Source organism: Rhinoraja longicauda, chromosome 8 (assembly GCF_053455715.1).
Source record: "Rhinoraja longicauda isolate Sanriku21f chromosome 8, sRhiLon1.1, whole genome shotgun sequence".
In the NCBI taxonomy this organism is placed as follows: Eukaryota; Metazoa; Chordata; class Chondrichthyes; order Rajiformes; family Arhynchobatidae; genus Rhinoraja; species Rhinoraja longicauda.
Genome location: NC_135960.1, coordinates 69,429,736 through 69,454,470, shown reverse-complemented (window position 1 = coordinate 69,454,470; position 24,735 = coordinate 69,429,736). Strand labels below are relative to the sequence as shown.

Here is a 24,735-nt window from a genome sequence, read left to right as displayed (position 1 = left end):
CTTTGTTTCAGCTCCCCGTGAGTGCAGTGAGAGTGAGTTCCGGTGTGACAACATGCGCTGTGTGCCTGGCCACTGGGCGTGTGACCACTACAACGACTGTGAGGATAACTCGGACGAACGCGACTGTGGTACGTATGATCACTGTTGGTGAATCAGAACAAGCCGTGCGGGTTCCTCTAGCACCACCGGGGGGCAGACGTTCTTCCATCGCACCAACGATAGACGTTTCTAATGTCCCAAAGGAAAGTGCAGGAAAAGTGTGAAGAACACACTGTGAGCACACTAAACAGCTGGTAGAGCCACTGCTTCACAGCGCTAGAGATCCGGTTCGATCCTGACCTCGGGTACTGTCTGTGTGGAGTTTGCACGTTCTCCCTGTGACCAAGTGGGTTTCTTCGGGTGCTCCGGTTTCCTCACACATCCCAAAGACGTGCGGGTCTGTTGGTTAATTGGCCCTTTGTAAATTGCCCCCTAGTGTGTAGAGAGCGGATGAGAAAGTGGGAAATCATCGAACTAATGTGAATGGGTGGTTGAGATCCGGGTGGACTAATGGTCTGAAGGGCCTGTTTCCGTGCTGTATCTCTAACTAAACAAAGGGGATGCAGAGTCAACAGCTGTCCAGCATGGGGACAGGCCCTTCATCTCACCTTGTCAATGCCAACCATGTAAACCTGCCTGTCCTATCCATGTAAACCTGTCCTATCCATGTAAACATGTCCTATCCATGTAAACATGTCCTATCCATGTAAACCTGTCCTATCCATGTAAACATGTTCTATCCATGTAAACCTGTCCTATCCATGTAAACCTGTCCTATCCATGTAAACCTGTCCTATCCATGTAAACATGTCCTATCCATGTAAACCTGTCCTATCCATGTAAACATGTCCTATCCATGTAAACCCGTCCTATCCATGTAAACATGTCCTACGCATGTAAGCCTGTCCTATCCATGTAAACATGTCCTATCCATGTAAACATGTCCTAGCCATGTAAACCTGTCCATGTAAACCTGTCCTATCCATGTAAACCTGTCCTATCCATGTAAGCCTGCCCTATCCATGTTCACCATAATATTCCAGCATCTGCAGCTCCCCGTTTCTCCATATAAAATCAGTTTAATGTTTGGAACATTAACCCATTTGCCTGTAATCTATAATAAACTGACCCAATGTTATTTTCCTCATTTTTGTGAGAAATCTGGTATGATCTTTTTGATGTAGAGAGATCTTACAGAGGTTAAATGAGCTGTGAATGCTGGAAAGGGAGCAGAGAAGATCTGCGAAGATGTTGCCAGGACTCGAGGGCCTGAGCTATCGGGAGAGGTTGGGCAGACTCAGACATTATTCCTCGGAGCGCAGGAGGATGAGAGGAATAGATAAGGTCTTTTAAGGTTGGGGAATCAAGAACCAGGCTTCATAGATGAGGGGGGGGGGGGGGGAGATTTAACAGGAACACGAGGGGCAACGTTTTGATGCAAAGTGGTGGGTGTATGGAAGAGATGCCCCAGAGGTGGTAGTTGAGGCAGGAAATATCACAACATTTAAAAATCCTTTGGACAGGTACATGGATAGCAACGGTTTACATAGAAACATAGAAAATAGGTGTATGAGGAAGCCATTTGGCCCTTTGAGCCAGCACTGCCATTCATTGTGATCATGGCTGATTGTCCACAATCAGTAACCTGTGCCTGCCTTCTCCCCATATCCCTTGATTCCGCTAGCCCCTAGAGCTCTATCTAACTCTCTTTTAAATCCATCCAGTGAATTGACCTTCACTGTCCTCTGTGGCAGAGAATTCCACAAATTCACAACTCTCTGGGTGAAAAGGTTTCTTCTCACCTCAGTTTTAAAAGGCCACCCATTTATTTATTCTTAGACTGTGGCCCCTGGTTCTGGACTCACCCAACATCGGGAACATTTTTCCTGCATCTAATTTGTCTAGCCCTTTTATGATTTTATATGTCTCTATAAGATCCCCTCTCATCCTTCTAAACTCCAGTGAACACAAGCCCAGTCTTTCCAATCTTTCCTCATATGACAGTCCCGCCACCCCTCCATTCCTTTCACGGACACGGGTTGCCCACAGGGAAGTGCATCCTGTCAGCTAACTGTGAAGTGCCGCCGCCATTGTACTAAGCTGCATTTCTTTTCCGCAGAGCTGCTAACGTGCCTTCCAGGATATTTTGAGTGCTCCAGTGGTCACTGCATCCCCGAGAGTTTCCTGTGCGATGGAAGTGCTGAGTGTGCGGATTTCTCCGATGAAATCACCTGTTGTAAGTTAGCCTGGAGCGCACGCACATCAAGGTGCTGAAACACAGAGCTGGTCGACCGCGAAATGGAGTCACAAATTAATTTATTTTCAGCCGTAATTGAGCCCAACTTGCCCACACCGGCCAACATGGCCCATCTACACTAGTCCCACCTGCCTGCATTTGGTCCACATCCCTCTTCTAAATGGAATTTAGAAGGATGAGAGGGGATCTTATCGAAACGTATAAGATTATTAAGGGGTTGGACACGTTAGAGGCAGGAAACATGTTCCCAATGTTGGGGGAGTCCAGAACCAGGGGCCACAGTTTAAGAATAAGGGGTAGGCCATTTAGAACGGAGATGAGGAAAAACTTTTTCAGTCAGAGAGTTGTGAATCTGTGGAATTCTCTGCCTCAGAAGGCAGTGGAGGCCAATTCTCTGAATGCATTCAAGAGAGAGCTAGATAGAGCTCTTAAGGATAGCGGAGTCAGCGGGTATGGGGAGAAGGCAGGAACGGGGTACTGATTGAGAATGATCAGCCATGATCACATTGAATGGCGGTGCTGGCTTGAAGGGCTGAATGGCCTCCCCCTGCACCTATTGTCTATTGTCCATTCACCTGTCCTATCCATGTTTCTTAAACGTTGGGATAGTCCCAGCCTCAACTAGGGCAGCACGGTGGCGCAGCGGTAGAGTTGCGGCCTTACAGCGAATGCAGCGCCGGAGACCCGGGTTCAATCCCGACCACAGGTGCTGTCTGTGCAGAGTTTGTACGTTCTCCCCGTGACCTGTGTGGGTTTTCTCCGGGTGTTCCGGAGGAGAGGAGGGAGGTGGGGGCGGGGGGGGGGGGGGGGGGGGGGGGGGGGGGGTGGGAGGAGAGGGTGCTGCACCAATGCAGGAGAGGTTTGGGCCCAATGGGCCCACTTGGTCTAGTATCCTTCTAAACCTGTCCTATTTATGTACCTGTCCAACTATCATTTAAAATTGTCTTTTTTTCCACGGATATGCATTTCAGTTTTGCAATTGAAGCCCTGAATCTTGCCAACTGTTGACATTTGTCCTCTCCTGCAGCGACACGCTATCCCAATGGCAGGTATTGTCCACCCTTCCTGTTCGAGTGTCAGAATCACGTCTGCATCCAGCCCTACTGGAAGTGCGACGGGGACAACGACTGCGGGGACGGATCTGATGAATTGCTCCACCATTGCCGTAAGTCATTCCGCAATCCCGGAAAACTCCCAGCAGACCCCGCACGGTGGCGCAGCGGTAGAGGAGCTGTCTCGCGGCGCCAGAGACCCGGGATCGATCCTGACCACGGGTGCTTGTCTGTACGGAGTTTGTACGTTCTCCCCGTGACCTGCGTGGGTTTTCCCCGAGGTATGTGGAATTCTCTGCCTCAGAAGGCAGTGGAGGCCAATTCTCTGAATGCATCCAAGAGAGAGCTAGATAGAGCTCTTAAGGATAGCGGAGTCAGGGGGTATGGGGAGAAGGCAGGAACGGGGCACTGATTGAGAATGATCAGCCATGATCACATTGAATGGCGGTGCTGGTTCGAAGGGCCGAATGGCCTCCTCCTGCTCCTATTGTCTATTGTCTTCAGTTTCCTCCCACACTCCAAAGACGTGCAGGTTTGTAGGTTAACTGGGTTGTTGCAATGTGGAAATTGTCCCTAATGTGTGTAGAGTTGTGTTAATGTGCGGGGATCGCTGGTCGGTGTGGACTCGTTTGGCCTGTTTCCAAGATGTATCTCTAAACTGAACAAAAATCCGTTATCTTTGTTTTCAGTTGTCCAGGGCCCTGGTGAGACCGCACCTGGAGTACTGTGTGCAGTTTTGGTCTCCAAATTTGAGGGAGGATATTCTTGCTATTGAGGGCGTGCAGCGTAGGTTTACTAGGTTAATTCCCGGAATGGCGGGTACTGTCATATGTTGAAAGACTGGAGCGATTAGGCTTGTATACACTGGAATTTAGAAGGATGAGTGGAGATCTTATCGAAACATATAAAATTATTAAGGGGTTGGACACGTTAGAGGCAGGAAACATGTTCCCAATGTTGGGAGAGTCCAGAACCAGGGGCCACTGTTTAAGAATAAGGGGTAGGCCATTTAGAACTGAGATGAGGAAAAACTTTTTCAGTCAGAGAGTTGTAAATCTGTGGAATTCTCTGCCTCAGAAGGCAGTGGAGGCCAGTTCTCTGAATGCATTCAAGAGAGAGCTAGATAGAGCTCTTAAGGATAGCGGAGTCAGGGGGTATGGGGAGAAGGCAGGAACGGGGTACTGATTGAGAATGATCAGCCATGATCACATTGAATGGCGGTGCTGGCTTGAAGGGCCGAATGGCCTACTCCTGCACCTATTATGTATAATATATTTCAAGAAAGCAGGGCAGTGCACTTTCCTCGTAGGTAGATACAGGTACACATTCACATCTTTTGTTGTATTTTAGGGACCAGGTGAATGATTAGAATGAGGAAGATTAAAAGTCTTACATCAAATTGAATAGAGTTTACTCTGCAAATTACCAATTAAAAAATGCTGACTGATTTTCAACAAGGTGCTTCATGGAGATTTTGTGCAGAGACTACAATTAGGACTTGACTCGTTCGATCGCAGCAGGCTGAGTGGTGATATCATTGAGGGGAAAAGATAGGGGGAATGCACAGAGCCTTTATCCCAGTGTAGGGGAATCAAGAACCGCAGAGTACAGGTTTAAGGTGGGAGGGAAAAGATTTTAAAAGAAACCTGAGAAGCAATTTTTTGCACACAGAGGGTAGTGGGGAAAATGGAACAAGCTGCCAGAGGAGGTCAGTGAGGACGGTACCTCAACAGCTTTTAATAGACAGGTAGACACAGACAGCTGGAGTAACTCAGCGGGTCAGGCAGCATCTCTGGAGAAAAGGAATAGGTGACATCTCGGGTCGAGACCCATCTTCAGACTGGCACATGGACATGTACATGGATAAGAAAGGTTTTGAGCGATATGGGGCAAACGCAGGCAGGTGGGACTAGTGTAGACAATAGACAATAGACAATAGACAATAGGTGCAGGAGTAGGCCATTCAGCCCTTCGAGCCAGCACCGCCATTCAATGCGATCATGGCTAATCACTCTCAATCAGTACCCCGTTCCTGCCTTCTCCCCATACCCCCTCACTCCGCTATCCTTAAGAGCTCTATCCAGCTCTCTTGAAAGCATCCAACGAACTGGCCTCCACTGCCTTCTGAGGCAGAGAATTCCACACCTTCACCACTCTCTGACTGAAAAAGTTCTTCTTCATCTCCGTTCTAAATGGCCTACCCCTTATTCTTAAACTGTGGCCCCTTGTTCTGGACTCCCCCAACATTGGGAACATGTTTCCTGCCTCTAATGTGTCCAATCCCCTAATTATCTTATATGTTTCAATAAGATCCCCCCTCATCCTTCTAAATTCCAGTGTATACAAGACGGGGGCATGTTGGTCGCAATGGGTGAGTTGGGTCGAAGGGCCAGTTTCTGTTCTGTATGACTTTTCAAGAGAGAGTTAGATTTAGCTCTTGGGGCTAACAGAATAAAGGAATATGGGGAGAAAGCAGGAACGGGGTTACTGATTTTGGATGATCAGCCATGATCATATTGAATGGCAGTGCTGGCTCAAAGTGCCGAATGGCCTACTCCTGCACCTATTTTCTATGTTTCTATACTGCTTTGACTTCACATCATAGAAAAGGAAACTCATACAGTGACACATACTGAAGCTGTCCGTACAAAATCTGAAAACTGCTTTTCCCCTCAAATGAATTTTTATTCCTTATCTGCAGCAGAACTGAATCTTATATAGCACAGGCAAAGGTCTTTTGAAGGAGTAATTTTAGTTTGGAAGCTTAGTATTGTAAGGGGTTTCTGCGCCAAGCTTTCGCCCGACCTAAGGTCCCCGTGCCTTGCTCTGATCCCTTGACCAGGCCGCGCACACTGGTTCCCCGTGAGTGGTTCGACCCACTCACCCCCTACGGTTCTAGACACTGGACTTAGATGCAGGAGCGTTTATAGTGCAGAAAAACTCAACCAGACCAGATTTGAAGACCAGGGTTTAAATGGAAAAAGCTTTTATTGAGCGCTTGGGACTATTGTCCATGAATACTTATACAGTTCTATAAGACATATCTATAAGACACATACCGAATTACATGAATACTTTTGACTATGAATTCTAAAACGCACAGTTCTACAAGACATATACACGACTACCTTTTACTCTGAATTCTAAAACGCACAGTTCTACAAGACATATACACGACTGTAAGATGGGGAACGTACGACACATCGCAAAATTGACCAACACATATTCCTTTACACACCCACGTTTATTCAAACCACCCTCCCCTCTACACTAAACTATGTCCAGGATATGCAGGATCGGGGTACATGCTCACCATGGGGCTATTACTGGGGTTACTGGCTGTTCGTGCTGCTTCTCCGCTGCTTTCCGTGAGGGTCGTGCTTGTCCCGTGAGTTTCTTCCTTCCGTTCCTTGCGTTCCTTGCAGGTTTTCTTGCAGTATTTCTTCTCGAGTTGCGTGCCGGTTCCTCTCTCTTGCACTTCGCTTCTTCTTGCCTGTCTTTTCTTCCTCCTGCATCCGTTTGACTTGAGTTTAAAACCCAAAAGTCGTGGCCAGTTATACTATTCTGACCCGTCCTATCTCCCGCCAGATCTTGGGATCTCTTTGTTTAAAAGATATGTATGAGTTTTCTCTCTGATCTGCGCTTATGTCCGGGGGGTACCGGGGATGGCCAGACGGTGTTAATTGGTATTTTGTTGCGAGGTGATGGGTTTAACTGGTTTCCCATCACCTACCAGGTAGTTTTCTATGGGCTATTGTGCCCCCTTAACGAGATTAACTGTGTAGGTCGGCTTGGGGCATTGTGAGTATGCTGATGTCAGCGCCCCAGTGTCTGGACTTCGACCTGGTTTCGCAGGTTTCTGCATGGCCAATATCCATCCATTGTTCTGGCCGTGGCTTTGCAGAAACCTAGAGACTGGGCTGTAAGGTTTTTGCTCTTGTGGCTGGTCACGAGGTCCCGCGGCCATTTTAGGACCCTCAGATTGTGACATCCCTTGGTAAACTGACCGCAGCCTTTCTCCGCTATCAGCCCCAGTCTCCCGTTTAAAATGTCCAAACTGCAGCTCTTTGGTTTGGTGTTGCTTTCAGAATGAGGGAAAACTTCTCAAATCTTACAGTATCATAGAAGCTTGTAGCAAACGAGGAAGCTATTGTACCCATTATAGCTCTGCTATCATGAAAACATGTCCAGCACCTCCAAATACATTAATAACATATCGGAGATTTTAATAACATATGCAAAGGCTAAGTCAACTCACATCCAACTTCTGTCCATATGGTTTTAGTTTTGAATTATGGAAATTTATTGCTTAGAATACACTACCACTACATGATAGGGTGGTGAATCTGTGGAATTATTTCAATGGATATTATTTAAGGCCGAGATGGATAGATTCTTGATTAGTACGGGTGTCAGAGGTTACGGGGAGAAGGCAGGAGAATGGGGTTAGGAGGGAGAGAAAGATCGGCCATGATTGAATGGCGGAGTAGACTTGATGGGCCGAATGGCCTAATTCTGCTCCTATCTCTCATGATCTTATGATAGAAGAGGATTCAAAGTCCGTAAATTATAGAATTGTAAAACCATACAGCCCGGGAACAGGCCCTTCGGCCTAACTCGTGCAAGGCGACCATCTTGGCTAGTACAATTAGCCTGCGTGTGGCCCACATTCCTCAAAACCTTTGCTGCCCATGTTCCTATCCAAATGTCTTTTAAATTTGTTGTACTACTTTTCAAATGTTGTTATGCCTTTTTGTTTCCTCTGGCAGCTCGTTCCATTTACCCACCCACCCTCTGCGTGAAAACGTTGCCCCTCAGGTTCCTCCAATCTTGCCCCTCTCACCTTACACCCGTGCCCTTTGGCTTTGATTCGCCGACCCTGGGTAAAAGACTCTGTGCCTTCGCCCTGGTCTATTCCTGAGGAACACGACCGGTGGACCTGACCAGACTGTGTTTGTTTGCAGTGGACATCCCTTGCGAGTCTCCCTCGCGCTTCCGCTGTGACAATAACCGCTGCCTGTACATACACGAAGTGTGCAACCAAGTGGATGACTGCGGAGATGGAAGTGACGAGAGCCAGGAAAGCTGTAAGTCCCCAGCTCACCGAACCGCCTTCCGTTACTAAGCAGCAGTCTGTGCCAGCGCATTCCAAACCGTTAATGAGGGAACGGGCGGGGAGGCACGGTGGCCCGGCGGTAGAGTTGCCGCCTCACAGCGCCAGAGACCCGGGCTTGATCCCGACTACGGGCGCCGTCTGTGCAGAGCTTGCAACGTTCTCCCCGCGACTGCGTGGGTTTTCCCCGGGTGCTCCGGTTTCCTCCCACACTCCAAAGACGTACAAGTCTGGAAATTGATTGGCTTCGGTAAAATTGTAAATTGTCCCGAGTGTATAATTTAATTTAAATTTTATTTTAATTTTATTTGTCATGTGTAGGCTGGCACTGGGTCAACGGTACAATGAAATGTATTTGACAAGACAACGGGTCACCTCAGCAGTAATATTCCAAGGATAAATAAGATATGGAATTCTCTGCCTCAGAAGGCAGTGGAGGCCAATTCTCTGAATGCATTCAAGAGAGAGCTGGATAGAGCTCTTAAGGATAGCGGAGTCAGTGGGTATGGGGAGAAGGCAGGAACGGGGTACTGATTGAGAATGATCAGCCATGATCACATTGAATGGCGGTGCTGGCTCGAAGGGCCGAATGGCATCCTCCTGCACCATTTGTCTATTGTCTATTGTCTATAAACCTTTCCCCTCTCACACAAGGCCAATACACAAGGTTGACCCTTGTGAAAACCTTTATGAATGCAAGAATATATTTTAGTAAAGGTGTGTTAGTGTAACGGGGATCGCTGGTCGGTGCAGACTCGGTGGGCCGAAGGGCCTGTTTCCGCACTGTGTCTCGAAACTAAACTCAGCGAAAGATTTAGGTGACGTTTCCGATCGAGACCATTCTTCAGACCCTTCTCGACCCTGAAACTTCACCTATTCCTTTTCACCAGAGATGTTGAGTTACTCCGACTTTCTGTGTCCACCTTCCATTTTAAACCAGCGCCTGCAGTTCCTTCTCACACTAAACTAAAGATTTGTTTTGCGATCAGGTCAGGAACCCTCCCCTCCCCCCTGCACGACTGAGGAATACAAGTGTGGCGATGGCAAATGCATCCCCATAGCCCACGTGTGTGACAACTCTGCTGACTGTGCCGACCAGTCTGACGAGCTGGGTTGCAGTAAGTATTCCGAGCGGCTGCTTTATACACGTGTGTGCTCTCTCAGTGTGAAGCCCTGAACAGTGTGAGAGTGGGGCAAGGTTCACAGGAGATGTGCAGGAGGGCCAAGCTTGTTACACAGGGGGTGGTGAGTGGTGGCATGCGCTGCTGGGGGTGGTGGAGGAGGCAGATACATTAGTGTCATTTTAGCATCTGGATATTCAAGGGGATGGAGGGATATGAGTTATATACAGGCAGATAAGCGATTTTCTTGGCAACATGTTTGGCACAGATATTTTTGCAAAATATTCACACAACAGCTTTTCCATTTATTAATTCTTTGCACAAACTGCGTGGCATAACCCTGCCTCTTTGTGGTCTTGAGAAAGGGAACGGTTTGGCTTATTCAATTGTCCACGAGTGGTGGGCATGGTTGACAAGGCCAGCATTTTTGTCCTCCCGTTACCAGGGTGCTATCCTATTTCATGAACAGGCTGAAGAGCCCGTTCTTACGCTACACTGTTCTATGTTCGAACGTGGAGATAACTATAAAGTACGCATTGCTACATAATGTAAGTTCATAAGACATAGGAGCAGAATTAGGCCATTCGGTTCATCGAGGCTCCTCCACCATTCAACCACGGCTGATCCATCGTTTCCTCTAACCCCATTCTCCTGCCTTCTCCCCGCCACCTTTGACGCCCTTACCAATGAAGAATGTGTCAATCTTTGCTTTAAAAATACCCAATGACTTGGCCTCTGCAGCTGTCTGTGGCAATGAATTCCACAGATTCACCACCCTCTGGCTAAAGAAATTCCTCCTCATCTCCTTTCCAAAGGTGCGTCCTTTTATTTTGAGCCTAGGCCCTCTGATCCTAGACTCTCCCACCAGTGGAAACATCCTCTCCGCATCCACTCTATCCAGGCCTTTCATAAATTACATTACTTTATATAGTGTATGCAAAATATACTCGCGTGATGGCGTTATCTCACTGAATTGCATTTAAATTTAGCATGCAAGGTAGAGATTTGCATGTTTAACAAAATTCGCTTCTGTGGTTGTATGTGGAAACTTGTGCGTGTTCGAGGAACTGGAATGCAAATAAGTCTATTTGGGGTGAATAAATGTAGCAAATTGGAGAATATACAATGGCTGTTATCGTCAAAGAAGCATAAAGGAACATAGGGATCATGAAGTCCATCTCCATGGTACTGAGGAAGGATGTGCTGGCTCTGGAAGGGGTCCAGAGGAGGTCTCCAAGAATGATTCCAGGAATGAGTGGGTTAACCTATGATGAGCGTTTGACAACACTGGACCTGTACTCGCTGGAGATTAGAAGGTTGAGGGTGGACCTGATTGAAACTTACAGAATAATGAAAGGCTTGGATAGAGTGGATGTGGAAAGGATGTTTCCACTGGTGGGAGAGTCTAGGACCAGAGGTCACAGCCTCAGAATTAAAGGGCGCTCTTTTAGAAAGTGGACGAGGAGGAACCTCTTTAGTCAGAGGGTAGTTAATCTGTGGAACTCATTGCCACAGAGGGCTGTGGAGGCCAAGTCAGTGGATATTTTTAAGTGCAGAATATATAGTTGTCAGCATTGTAGCTATCAATAATAGGCAGTCTTGCTTGTGCTTCCCATTGAAGCAGGTGCCACTGTTTAACATGTTGAAGTAAGTTGTAAGAGGTGATATTTTCTTATGAAAGTTAAATGAAAGTATCTTGCTTTCTCTACAGACCATAATGTGAATCGGACCTGTGCAGAAAAGCTGTGTGAACATGAATGCACTGATCTAACAGATGGAGGCTTCATCTGCTCCTGTCGGCTGGGATACAGGGTGAACAAGGCTGATGCAAGTGCTTGTGATGGTAATTCAACATATTTTTAACCACTTTCCCCACCTCAATTCATAAGGTCATAAGTTCTCGGAGCAGAATTAGGCCATTGGGCCCATCCAGTCTGCTCCGCCATTCAATCGTGGCTGGTCTATCTAACCCCAATCTCTGCCTTCTCCCCATAACCCCCTGACACCCGTACTAATCAGAGTCACCCAGAAATGGATTGGCACCTTTAAGGAAATAAGTACTTTAGATGAAGGGTCTTGACCCAAGACGTCACCTATTCCTTTTCTCCAGAGATGCTGCCTGACTCCAGCATTTTGTGCCTATCTTCGGTGTAAACCAGCATCTGCAGTTCCTTCCTACACAGTCTAAGTTCTTTAGACTTTAGAGATGCACAGTGGAACGAAGCCCTTCGGCCCACCGTGTACATGCCAATCAACGATCACCCCATACGCTAGCACTATCCTACACACGAGGGACAATTTACACTTTACCAAAGCCATTTAACCTACAAACCTGCACGTCTTTGGAGTGTGGGATGAAACCAGAGCACCCGGAGAGAACCCACACGGTCACAGGGAGAACGTGCAAACTCTGCATGGAGAGCATCCGTAGTCAGGATCGAACCCGGGTCCCTGGCGCTGTAAGGGGGGAATTCTCCCGTTGTGCCTCTGTGCCATCCTGCTCGATGGTTTAAAGATCTGCCAACATGTTTGAGTTTTGGAAGTCAACAAAACCTAATCTGAGGAAAGACATTCTTGCCATAGAGGGAGTACAGAGAAGGTTCACCAGATTGATTCCTGGGATGGCAGGACTTTCATATGAAGAAAGACTGGATAGACTCGGCTTGTACTCGCTGGAATTTAGAAGATTGAGGGGGGGATCTTATAGAAACTTACAAAATTCTTAAGGGGTTGGACAGGCTAGATGCAGGAAGATTGTTCCCGATGTTGGGGAAGTCCAGAACAAGGGGTCACAGTTTAAGGATAAGGGGGAAGTCTTTTAGGACCGAGGTGAGAAAGGTTTTTTTTCACACAGAGAGTGGTGAATCTGTGGAATTCTCTGCCACAGAGGGTAGTTGAGGCCAGTTCATTGGCTATATTTAAGAGGAAGTTAGATGTTGCCCTTGTGGCTAAAGGGATCAGGAGGTATGGAGAGAAGGCAGGTACAGGATACTGGGTTGGATGATCAGCCATGATCATATTGAATAGCGGTGCAGGCTCGAAGGGCCGAATGGCCTACTCCTGCACCTATGTTTCTATACTTAATCTTACATTTCCCACGCCTCTGCCCTCACCCCCACTCCGAGAGAGGGCAAGGAGCAGGTTCTCCGGGCTCTCAACACTCATCTTTCATTTTTCCTGGTGATTTAAGACATTCCACAACCAACCATATAGGCCACCGGTGGCAATGTGACTTTGTATTACATTTTGTGGAATCATTCATCTTGTGGAGTATATTGGGACTGCCTGCTGTAAAATGTTATATAGACCAAAATACAAAGTGCTGGAGGAACTCAGTGGATCAGGCAGCATCTGTGGAGGAAACGGACAGTCAGACCTACTTTTCCGGGCTGAAGACCCAAAACGTCATCTGTCCGTTCCCTCCACAGATGCTGCCTGACCTGCTGAGTTTCTCCAGCACTCAAGATCCCAACATCTGCATTCTCTATCTCTGCAGATGTTGTATAACTCCGATTTGTTCTCGGTATCATTCACATTTAAAATAATATGCAAAACTTTGGATGTCCCATTAATAAATAATCATTTATCTCATTAAAGAACTCCAGCATGTGGTGAGGAATTAAATTCTCTACATTATCAAGACTGTCTTAAGGGTGTCTAGTTTTCACTGAAGAAATGGTGATTGATAGCAACATTATTCATGTTGTAGATTTAGGTTCAGGTTTATTATTGTCACGTGTACAGAGGTACAGTGAAAAGCTTCCTTTGTATGCTATCCAAACAGATCATATAATACTATACATGGATAAAATCAGTACAAACGCAAGTGCAATAGATGAAGCTACAGAGTGCAGAATATATAGTTCTCAGCATTGTAGCGCATCAGCTCCAGAGACAAAGTCCAATGTTCGCAATGGGGTAGAGGTGAATCATAGACAGTACCCAAACTTATGGAAGGACCATTCAGAGGCCTAATAACAGCGGGGAAGCAGCTGTTCCTGAGTCTGGTGGTGCACGCTTTCAAGCTTCTGAAATCAGGGTTTAGTTGAGAGATACAGCACGGAAACAGGCCCTTCGGCCCACCGAGTCCGCACCGACCAGCGATCCCCGCACATTAACATTATCCTACACACACGATGGACAATTTTACATTGATACCAAGCTCAATTAACCTCTAAACCTGTACATCCTTGGAGTGTGGGAGGAAAAACAAAGGAGCACCTGGAAAAAACCCACGGCGGTCACGTGGAGAACATATACACTCCGTACAGACAAGCACCCGTAGTCAGGATGGAATCCGGGTCTCTGGCGCCGTAAGGCAGCAGCCCTACCGCCGTAGGTAGGAGAACAGAGATGCAAATTGTGAACATCCTTACAGAGTGTTATCACACAAGTTAGGAAAAGGGGACGTACAACGAGATCTGGGTGTCCTAGTGCATCAGTCACTGAAAGGAAGCATGCAGGTACAGCAGGCAGTGAAGAAAGCCAATGGAATGTTGGCCTTCATAACAAGAGGAGTTGAGTATAGGAGCAAAGAGGACCTTCTGCAGTTGTACAGGGCCCTAGTGAGACCGCACCTGGAGTACTGTGTGCAGTTTTGGTCTCCAAATTTGAGGAAGGATATTCTTGCTATTGTAGGTTTACTAGGTTAATTCCCGGAATGGCGGGACTGTCATATGTTGAAAGACTGGAGCGACTAGGCTTGTATACACTGGAATTTAGAAGAATGAGAGGGGATCTTATCGAAACGTATAAGATTATTAAGGGGTTGGACACATTAGAGGCAGGAAACATGGTCCCAATGTTGGGGGAGTCCAGAACAAGGGGCCACAGTTTAAGAATAAGGGGTAGGCCATTTAGAACTGAGATGAGGAAAAACGTTTTCAGTCAGAGAGTTGTGAATCTGTGGAATTTTCTGCCTCAGAAGGCAGTGGAGGCCAATTCTCTGAATGCATTCAAGAGAGAGCTAGATAGAGCTCTTAAGGATAGCGGAGTCAGGGGGTATGGGGAGAAGGCAGGAACAGGGTACTGATTGAGAATGATCAGCCATGATCACATTGAATGGCGGTGCTGGCTCGAAGGGCCGAAAGGCCTCCTCCTGCACCTTTTGTCTATTGTCTATTGTCTAAGTTACCTCAAATTGATTAGTTTAGTGTGGAGATACAGCATAGAAACAGACCCTTCGGCCCATCGAGTCCGCACTAACCAGCGATCAGCCACACACTAGTTCTATCCTACACACGAGGGGACAATTTATAGAAGCCAATTAACCTACAAACCTGCACTTGTTTGGATTCTAATCTATTTTTCCTTCATTTTGTTTCCGGTTGTTCAGATATCAATGAGTGTGAGATTTTTGGCAGCTGCCCTCACAGTTGTAGAAATGGCAAAGGAACCTATGAGTGTTTCTGTGCCGAGGGGTTTCAACCTGTTCAGGAGGAGCAGGGGATCCACTGTGCTGCCAAAGGTAGGTGCAAGCTCTTCCTCTTCTCCCTACACCCATGAGATCGGCCTTCCCCTTGGAAACAGTGAGTACCGTCACCTTGCACCATTTGCAGGGTCAGTACTGAACAAAACTACCACTATCCGCATAAAAACCATCGATCGGTCTGACTGACCCTGAATATCAACTCTTCCAATGAGGAGAGACTGGAAAGACTGGGCTTGTATTCACTGGAGTTTAGAAGGATGAGAGGGGATCTTATAGAGACGTATAAAATTATAAAATGACTGGACAAGCTAGATGCTGGAAAAATGTTCCCAATGTTTGGGGAGTCCAGAACCAGGGGACACACAGTCTAAGAATATAGGGGAGGCCATTTAAAACTGAGGTGAGAAGAAACTTTTTCACCCAGAGAGTTGCGAATTTGTGGAATTTTCTGCCACAGAGGGCAGTGGAGGCCAATTCACTGGATGAATTTAAAAGAGAGTTAGATAGAGCTCTAGGGGCCAGTGGAATAAAGGGATATGGGGAGAAGGCAGGCACGGGTTACTGATTGTGGATGATCAGCCATGATCACAATGAATGGCGGTGCTGGCTCGAAGGGCCAAATGGCCTCCTCTTGCACCTATTTTTTATGTTTCTATGTTTAAATATAGATTATCACTCTGAAGATAGACATAAAAAGCTGGAGTAACTCAGCGGGTCCGGCAGCATCTCTGGAGAAGAGGAATAGGTGAAGTTTCGGGTCGAAACCTATCATCAGACTTCACCAGGCCCTTCGTCTGATGAAGGGTCTCGACCCGAAACGTCACCTATTCCTTCTCTCCAGAGATGCTGTCTGTCCCGCTGAGTTACTCCAGCATTTTGTATCGATCTTCGGTGTAAACCAGCATGTGATGATGGATGATCACTCTTCCCGGCATGCCGAACTGATGAAATGCTAACGCTATTTCTGTCACCATGTTAGAGGAAAGGGTGTTAAGCTGGAAAGGGTGCAGAGAAGATTTGCGAGGATGTTGCCAGGACTCAAGGGTCTGAGCTACATAATGAGCGGTTGGTCAGGCTAGGACTTTACTACTTGGAGCGCAGGAGGATGAAGGATGATCTTATAGAGGAGTACAAGATCATGAAAGGAATAGATAGGGTGAATGCACTTTTACCCAGCGTCGGGGAATCTGCAGGGGTCAGTGCTGGGGCCACTGTTCTTCACGTTGTACATTAATGATTTGGATGAGAAGACTAGAATACAAAAACAGGGATGTAATGCTGAGGCCCAATAAGGCGCTTCTTCACAAAATGCTGGAGTAACTCAGCAGGTCAGGCAGCATCTCAGGAGAGAAGGAATGGGTGACGTTTCGGGTCGAGACCCTTCTTCAGACTGATGTCAGGGGGGCGGGACAAAGGAAGGATATAGGTGGTGACAGGAAGATAGGGGGAGAACTGGGAAGGGGAGGGGAAGAGAGGGACAGAGGAACTATCTAAAGTTGGAGAAGTCAATGTTCAAACCGCTGGGCTGCAGCCCCTATAAGGCGCTGGTCAGACCGCATTTGGAGTATTGTGAGCAGTTTTGGGCCCCATATCTGAGGAAAGATGTGCTGGCTCTGGAGAGGGTCCAGAGGAGGTTTACAAGAATGATCCCAGGAATGAGTGGGTTAACATATGATGAGCGTTTGTCGGCACTGGGCCTGTACTCGCTGGAGTTTAGAAGGATGAGGGGGGACCTCATTGAAACTTACCGAATAGTGAAAGGCCCGGATAGAGTGGATGTGGAGAGGATGTTTCCATTAATGGGAGAGTCTAGGACCTGAGGTCACAGCCTCAGGATAAAAGGACGTTCATTTAGAAAAGAGATGAGGAGGAATTTCTTTAGTTAGAGGATGGTGAATCTGTGGAATTCTTTACCACAGAAGGCTGTGGAGGCCAAGTCAATGGATATTTTTATGGCAGAGCTAGACAGATTCTGGATTAGTATGGGTGTCAAGGATTATGGGGAGAAGGCAGGAGAATGGGGTTAGGAGGGAGAGATAGATCAGCCATGATTGAATGGCGGAGTAGCCTCTTTGGGCCAAATGGTGTAATTCTGCTCCTATCACTTACAGATGTATGAATCGAGAACCAGCGGGCATAGGTTTAAAGTGAGGTTGGGGGGGGGGGGGGGGAGGGGGTGGAGATGTAATAGGCACCGTGGTGGGTGTATGGAACGAGCTGCCAGAGGAGGTAGTTGTGGCAGGTACTATCACATCATTTAAAAGATGTTTGGACGGGCACATGGATAGGATAGGTTTGGAGGGATAAGGGACAAACGCGGGCAAGTGGGACTGGTGTGGACGGTGCGTGTTGATGGGCAGGGGCAGGTTGGGCCGGGAGGAGGGGGGCGTGTTTCCACGCTGTATGACTGTATATTGTGACAGAGCCGTTACTGATTTCACCTGTTTAATTGTAGGGGGACCTCCTCTCCTGCTGTTGCCAGACAGTGTACGGATCCGCCGGTATAGCACCTCGCTGGAGCAGTACACCAACTACATAGACCTCGAGGAGAACATCAAAGCCGTTGACTACATTTGGGATTCGGAAGATCCAGATCTCAGTACGTAAAATCCGGTTCCAGTATTGTAAAGAACACACACTTCTCTCATAACGATCGTTTCCAATTATTTAGAAAAGTCTGTGGCTGTTAGTTATTTTTTTAACAAACATAGAACAGTACAGCACTGGAACGGCGTTCAGTGTTCCAAAAGCTCACAAGACGTAGGAGTAGAATTGAACCATTCGGCCCATCGAGTCTGCTCTGCCATACGATCACGTCTGATCAATTTTCCCCTCTCAACCCCATTCTCCCACCTTCTCCCCATGCCTTTGACGCCCATTGTAATCAAGAACCAATTAATCTCTGCGTTACAAACACCCAATGACTTGCCCTCCACTGGCGTCTGCAGTTCATTCCACAGATTCACCACCCTAAAGAAATTTCTCCTCAATGGACAATAGACAATAGGTGCATGAGGAGGCCATTCGACCCTTCGAGCCAACACCACCATTCAATGTGATCATGGCTGATCATTCTCAATCAGTACCCCGTTCCTGCCTTCTCCCCATACCCCCTGACTCCGCTATCCTTAAGAGCTCTATCTAGCTCTCTCTTGAATGCATTCAGAGAATTGGCCTCCACTGCCTTTTGAGGCAGAGAATTCCACAGATTCACAACTCTCTGACTGAAAAAGTTTTTCTTCATCTCCGTTCTAAATGACCTACCCCTTATTCTTAAACCGTGGTCCCTGGTTCTGGACTCCCCCAACATTGGGAACATGTTTCCTGCCTCTAACGTGTCCAACCCCCTTAATAATCTTATATGTTTCGATAAGATCCCCTCTCATCCTTCTAAATTCCAGCATATACAAGCCTAGTCGCTCCAGTCTTTCAACATATGACAGTCCCGCCATTCCGGGAATTAACCTAGTAAACCTACGCTGCACGCCCTCAATAGCAAGAATATCCTTCCTCAAATTTGGAGACCAAAACTGCACACAGTACTCCAGGTGCGGTCTCACTAGGGCCCTGGACAACTGCAGAAGGACCTCTTTGCTCCTATACTCAACTCCTCTTGTTATGAAGGCCAACTTTCCATTGGCTTTCTTCACTACCTGCTGTACCTGCATGCTTCCTTTCAGTGACTGATGTACTAGGACACCCAGATCTCGTTGTAAGTCCCCTTTTCCTAACTTGACACCATCCAGATAATAATCTGCCTTCCTATTCTTACCACCAAAGTGGATGACCTCACACGTATCCACATTAAACTCATCTCCTTTCTAAAGGTACGTGCTTTGATTCTGAGGTTGTGCCCTCTGGTCCTAGACACTCCCACTAGTGGACACATCCACTCCACATTCACTCTATCCAAGCCTTTCCAGGTCTTGATCCATCCGCTGTCCACTTCTTCCACCATGCTGTGAGTGCGAAGGTCAAACCTCTGGCTGCAGGAGTCTTTCTCATTAAATGTGCTGAGATTGGAACAAAGGAACAGCAACCATGCAGGTTCTTGCTATTTGTTCGGGAACCCCTGGAACAAGAATATCCATCAAGTGGTCCAGATAAATCTGCTCCAGCAAGCTTGCCGCAATAGAGTTACGTCACCTGAAGTAAGAAAGAAACATAAAAACGTAGAAAAATAGGTGCAGGAGTAGGCTCTTCGGCACTTCGAGCCAGCACCGCCATTCAACATGATCATGGCTGATCATCTAAAATCAGTACCCCGTTCCTGCTTTCTCCCCATATCCCTTGATTCCTAAAGCCCTAAGAGCTAGATTTAACTCTCTCTTGAAAACATCCATTGAATTGGCCTCCACTGCCTTCTGTGGCAGAGAATTCCACAGATTCACAACTCTGGGTGAAAAAGTTTTTCCTCATCTCAGTTCTAAATGGCCTACCCCTTATTCTTAAACTGTGACCCCTGCTTCTGGACCCCCCCAACATCAGGAACATTTTTCTTGCATCTAGCCTGTCCAATCCCTTAATAATCTTATATGTTTCTATAAGATCCCCTCTCATCCTTCTAAATTCCAGTGAATACAAGCTCAGTCGACCCATTCTTTCATCATATGTCAGTCCCACCATCCCGGGAATTAACCTGGTGAACCTACGCTGCACTCCCTCAATAGCAATAATATCCTTCCTCAAATTAGGAGACCAAAATTGCACACAATAGTCCACGTGCGGTCTCACCAGGGTCGTGTACAACTGCAGTAGGACCTCCTTGCTCCTAAGCTCCTAAACTCAAATCCTCTCACAATAAAGGCCAAAGAGCCATTGGCTTTCTTCACTGCCTGCTGTACCTGCTTGCTTACTTTCAGTGACTGATGGACAAGCACACTCAGATCTCGTTGCACCTTCCCTTTTTCTAATCTGACACCAATCAGATAATAATCTGCCTTCTCATTCTTGCCACCAAAGTGGATAACCTTACATTATCCACATTATACTGCATCTTCCTCAAATTTGGAGACCAAAACTGCACACAGTACTCCAGGTGCGGTCTCACTAGGGTAATATGGTAGGAATATGGTAGGAATTTTTAAAGGAATTTTCGGTCAGCATTGTCGCATTTGGAACAGGACATGGATTCTCCACACCATGAGATGGCACAGTGGCACAGCGGGCAGAGCTGCTGTCTCACCGCGCCAGAGTCCCGGATTCGACCCTGACCTCGAGTGCTGTCTGTGTGGAGTTTGCACGTTCTCGCATGGGTTTTGATCGGGTGCTCCTGTTTCCTCCGACATCCCAAAGATGTGCGGGTTTGTAGGCTAACTGGCCCCCTGTAAACGACCCCTACTGTGAAGGGAGTGGATGAGAAAGTGGGATAACACAGAACTAGTGGGAACGAGTCATCGATGGTCAGCGTGGACTCGGTGGGCCGAAGGGCCTGTTTCCATGCTGCACCTTTCAAACAATCAATGTGGAGTTTAGCTGAAGAAATCCACCATCTCAAAGGAGCAACCTGTAGAGGTGTCTTCCTGGAAAGGGCGGCCCGGTGGCGCAGGGGTAGAGTTGCTGCCTTACAGCGAATGCAGCGCCGGAGACTCAGGTTCAATCCCGACCACGGGCGCCGTCTGTACGGAGTTTGTACGTTCTCCCCGTGACCTGTGTGGGTTTTCTCCGAGATCTTCGGTTTCCTCCCACACTCCAAAGACGTACAGGTATGTAGGTTAATTGGCTGGGCAAATGTAAAAATTGTCCCTAGTGGGTGTAGGATAGGGTGTTAGTGTGCAGGGATCGCTGGGCGGCGCGGACCCGGTGGGCCAAAGGGCCTGTTTCTGCGCTGTATCTCTAAAATCTAAAACAAAATCTGAAAAACAGAAAAAGATATTGATGGTGGGTGCACTGTCAGACGCAAGGAGATGTAAACAAGGACCAGTCTCACCCTGTCATTCCCTCTACACTTCACGCTGCCTCGGCAAGGCCAGCAGCATAATCAAGGACAAATCTCACCCCGGTCACTCCCTCTTCTCCCCTCTCCCATCGGGCAAGAGGTACAGAAGTGTGAAAACGCTCACCTCCAGATTCAGGGACAGTTTCTTCCCAGCTGTTATCAGGCAACTGAACCATCCGATCACCAACTAGAGAGCGGTCCTGACCTCCCATCCACCTCATTGGGGACCCTCAGACTATCTTTAATCGGACGTTACTGGACTTTATCTTGCACTAAATGTTATTCCCTGTATCCTGTGTCTGTCCACCGTGGGCGGCTCGATTGTAATCGTCTTGTCTTTCCGCTGACTGGTGAGCACACAACAAAAGAGCTTTTCACTGTACCTCGGTACACGTGACAATAAACTAAACTGAAGCGAACTAACAGGAGCCTCCTTCCGTCTGCAGGTATCGTGTACTGGACGGTGCTGGGACACGGTTCACAGATGGGCTCCATCAAACGGGCATATCTCACCAGGTTTAATGACAAAGGAAGCAACCCCACAGTGGCAGTGAACTTAAACCTGAGATACATAACCACACCTGACGGCATTGCAGTGGACTGGGTTGGAAAGTAAGGAATGGCACTATAATGCCACTTGTGGCTCGATTTTAATAACGCGGATTTTTCTGAAAATGTCATTAATTCGTATCTCCTGAGCACTTCCCCAGTCTCCGTTGGAAAGACTGAGTTCAGACACTTTATTTCCCATCCAATCCTCCCCCCTTCAATGGGCGGCAAGGTGGCGCAGCGGGTAGAGCTGCTGCCTCACAGCGCCAGAGACCCTGGTTCGATTCCAACCTCGGGTGCTGTCTGTGTGGAGTTTGCAAGTTCTCCCTGTGACCCCCTCCGGGTGCACTGGTTTCCTCCCACACTCCAAAGACATGCAGGTCTGTAGGTTGATCCTCTTCTGTAAATTGTCCAACACTAGTAAGGATAGAACTAGTGTACAGGTGATTATGGTCGGCGAGGACCTGGTGGGCCCAAGGGCCTGTTTCCACGTTGTATTCCCAAACTAATCTAAACTAAACTAAATTTTGTGTCATTGTTAATATAGTTATAATTGGTTAGCAGTTGGGAAGATGGTAGAACAAGTTTCAACCCAATTGCCCCAGAGAGAGACACAAAGTGCTGGAGTAACTCAGCGAGTCAGGCAGCATCTCTGGAGAACATGGATAGGTGACGTTTCAAGTCAGGACCTTTCACCAGCATAGAGTCATATAATGTGAAAACAGGCCCTACAGCCCAACTTGCCCACACTAACCAACATGTCCCAGCTACACTAGTCCCACCTGCCTGCGTTTGGTCCATATCCTTCCAAACCTGTCCTACCCATTTACCTCGAAGGTGGACACAAAATGCTGGAGTAACTCAGCGGGTCAGGCAGCATCTCAGGAGAGAAGGAATGTGTTTCTTAAACATTGGGATAGTCCCAGCCTCAACTACCTCCTCTGGCAGCTCGTTCCATACACCCACCATCCTTTGTGTGGAAAAAGTCACCTCTCAGATTCCTATGAAATCTTTTCCCCTTCACCTTGAACCTATGTCCTCTGGTCCTCGATTCACCTACTCTGGTCAAGAGACTTTGGGCGGCACGGTGGCGCGGTAGCAGAGTTGCTGCGTTATAGCGAATGCAGCGCCGGAGACTCAGGTTCGATCCTGACTAGGGGCGCCGTCTGTACGGAGTTTGTACGTTCTCCCCGTGACCTTTCTCCGAGATCTTCGGTTTCCTCCCACACTCCAAAGACGTGCAGGTATGTAGGTTAATTGGCTGGGTAAATGTAAAAGAAATTGCCCCTAGTGTGTGTAGGATAGTGTTAATGTGCGGGGATCGCTGGGCGGCGCGGACCTGGTGGGCCGAAGGGCCTGTTTCCGCGCTGTATCTCTGTATCTCTAAAAAAATCTGAATCTTTGTGCACCTACCCGATCTGCAGTCCCTGGATTTCTACAGTGTAGTGGGATGATGCCTTCTGCTTTCACAGACACATCTACTGGACGGATGCCAGCTCCAACAGAATCGAGGTGGCGGAGCTGGACGGGAGGTACAGGAAATGGCTGGTCTCCTCTCAGCTGGACCAGCCCGCTGCTATATCTGTCAATCCAAAGCTCGGGTAAGTGAACTTCCACGCCTCTCTCACCGGCAGCTTTTACAATCAAAGATATACGTTTCCCACAGGCACCACTAATTCACTTAATCAACGCATTGTAGCGACCATAGAGAATGGTCCAGGTCGTCGAACCCTCGGATTGGCCAGCGAGGTCACGTGGGAACGCGACCATGGGGATTGGTCCAGGGAACGACATCGCTGATTGGCCAGCGATGTCAGGTGCGCGTTTGGCGCCCGTTTGAGTCAGTTCGGCGAAGTCTTCAAGGAAGACAGTAAGTTTGTATTGGTTGTCCTGTACCTTGTTGTTTAACTCTGTATTCGTGTATTGCGGCTGCAATAAACTTCGTCTACAACCAACAAGTTTCGGACTCGCCATATTGGTGACCCCGACGTGATCTGGACGATCACCGACTGAGCAGGAACCCGACGCCTCATTGACGATGGCTGAGCAAGGCACACCGGAGTCAAGCGCGGCAGGCGTTCATCTTCCGTTATTTTGGACGTACGCACCGCAAGCTTGGTTTATCCACGCCGAGGCTCAATTCCATATAAAGAAGGTGTCGGACGAGGCCACGAAGTACTTCTACCTCGTCAGCGCGCTATCGCCGGACACAACCAAGCGCGTGATGCGGTTCATCGTAAATTCACCTGCGGAAGACAAATACGAGGCCATGAAGAAGGTATTACTACGAACCTTCGGGTTGAATAAGCATGGTGGTGCGGCAAAACTTCTGCACCTACCGGATCTTGGAGACCAACTGCCTTCCGTCCTCATGGCCGAAATGATGATGTTAGCCGGTGAGCATACGGATTGCCCGATGTTTGAACAGGCATTCCGCGAGAAACTTCCCGAGGATGTCCGACTGCTGCTTACGGATTGTTCTTTTAAGGACCCCGAAGCATATGCAGCGAAAGCGGACGCGCTCATAGCGGCAAAAAACAAGGCAAGTGGTTCAATCAACAAAGTGTGACCACGCCACAGCGACGGCAAGATGGCGCCACGTCTCCCGCCAATTCTCCGAAAGCCCGCCAAAAAGATCCGTACAAGCGCGGCTGGTGCTATTATCACCTACGATGGGGTAACGAATCCCGCAACTGTCGTTTGCCTTGTACCTTCGCGGGAAATGCCTCGGCCGATCGTACATAGGGGCAGTTACGATTGGCCAGAACCGGCGCCTCTATGTCCATGATCGATTCACGGACACAGAATTTTTGGTAGACACGGGAGCCATCGTCAGCATAATGCCGCCGACCGACCTCGAAACCAGATCGGGTAAGACAGGTCCCACCCTCATCGCGGTTAATGGCAGCCCAATTCGCACTTTCGGTACACGGAAGATGTCCCTTGTGTTAGGCCTCCGCACGTACGAATGGCCATTCATCATAGCCGACGTCAAACAAGCGATCCTGGGCGCAGATTTTCTCTGGGCTTTTTCACTGGTTCCTGATGTCCGCGGTAACGACCTCCGACCCTCTGCCGAAGATGAGCACATCGCTCCGACAATCGCCTCCTCGCCCAGCCCTACTGTCCAGGCCGTCGTCGCGGCCCCCGACTCGTATGCTGCGATTCTGGCAGAGTTCCCAGAGCTGCTCGTCCAACGTTTTGACGCACCTTCGGCTAAGCACGGTGTGGTCCA

General features: G+C 48.0%; 1 protein-coding gene across 1 annotated transcript in view; it reads left to right on the top strand.

The window, feature by feature from the left end:
* The window catches only part of lrp2a (low density lipoprotein receptor-related protein 2a), a 210,335-nt gene that overhangs the window by 149,920 nt on the left and 35,680 nt on the right, over positions 1–24,735 (top strand). Inside the window, exons 58-67 of the mRNA XM_078404632.1 lie at positions 12–128; positions 2,159–2,275; positions 3,324–3,461; positions 8,313–8,435; positions 9,451–9,579; positions 11,294–11,425; positions 14,918–15,049; positions 17,469–17,612; positions 21,398–21,563; positions 22,973–23,101. Of these exons, the coding sequence (XP_078260758.1) occupies positions 12–128; positions 2,159–2,275; positions 3,324–3,461; positions 8,313–8,435; positions 9,451–9,579; positions 11,294–11,425; positions 14,918–15,049; positions 17,469–17,612; positions 21,398–21,563; positions 22,973–23,101 (1,327 nt within the window). The remainder of the gene's footprint in view (positions 1–11; positions 129–2,158; positions 2,276–3,323; positions 3,462–8,312; positions 8,436–9,450; positions 9,580–11,293; positions 11,426–14,917; positions 15,050–17,468; positions 17,613–21,397; positions 21,564–22,972; positions 23,102–24,735) is intronic.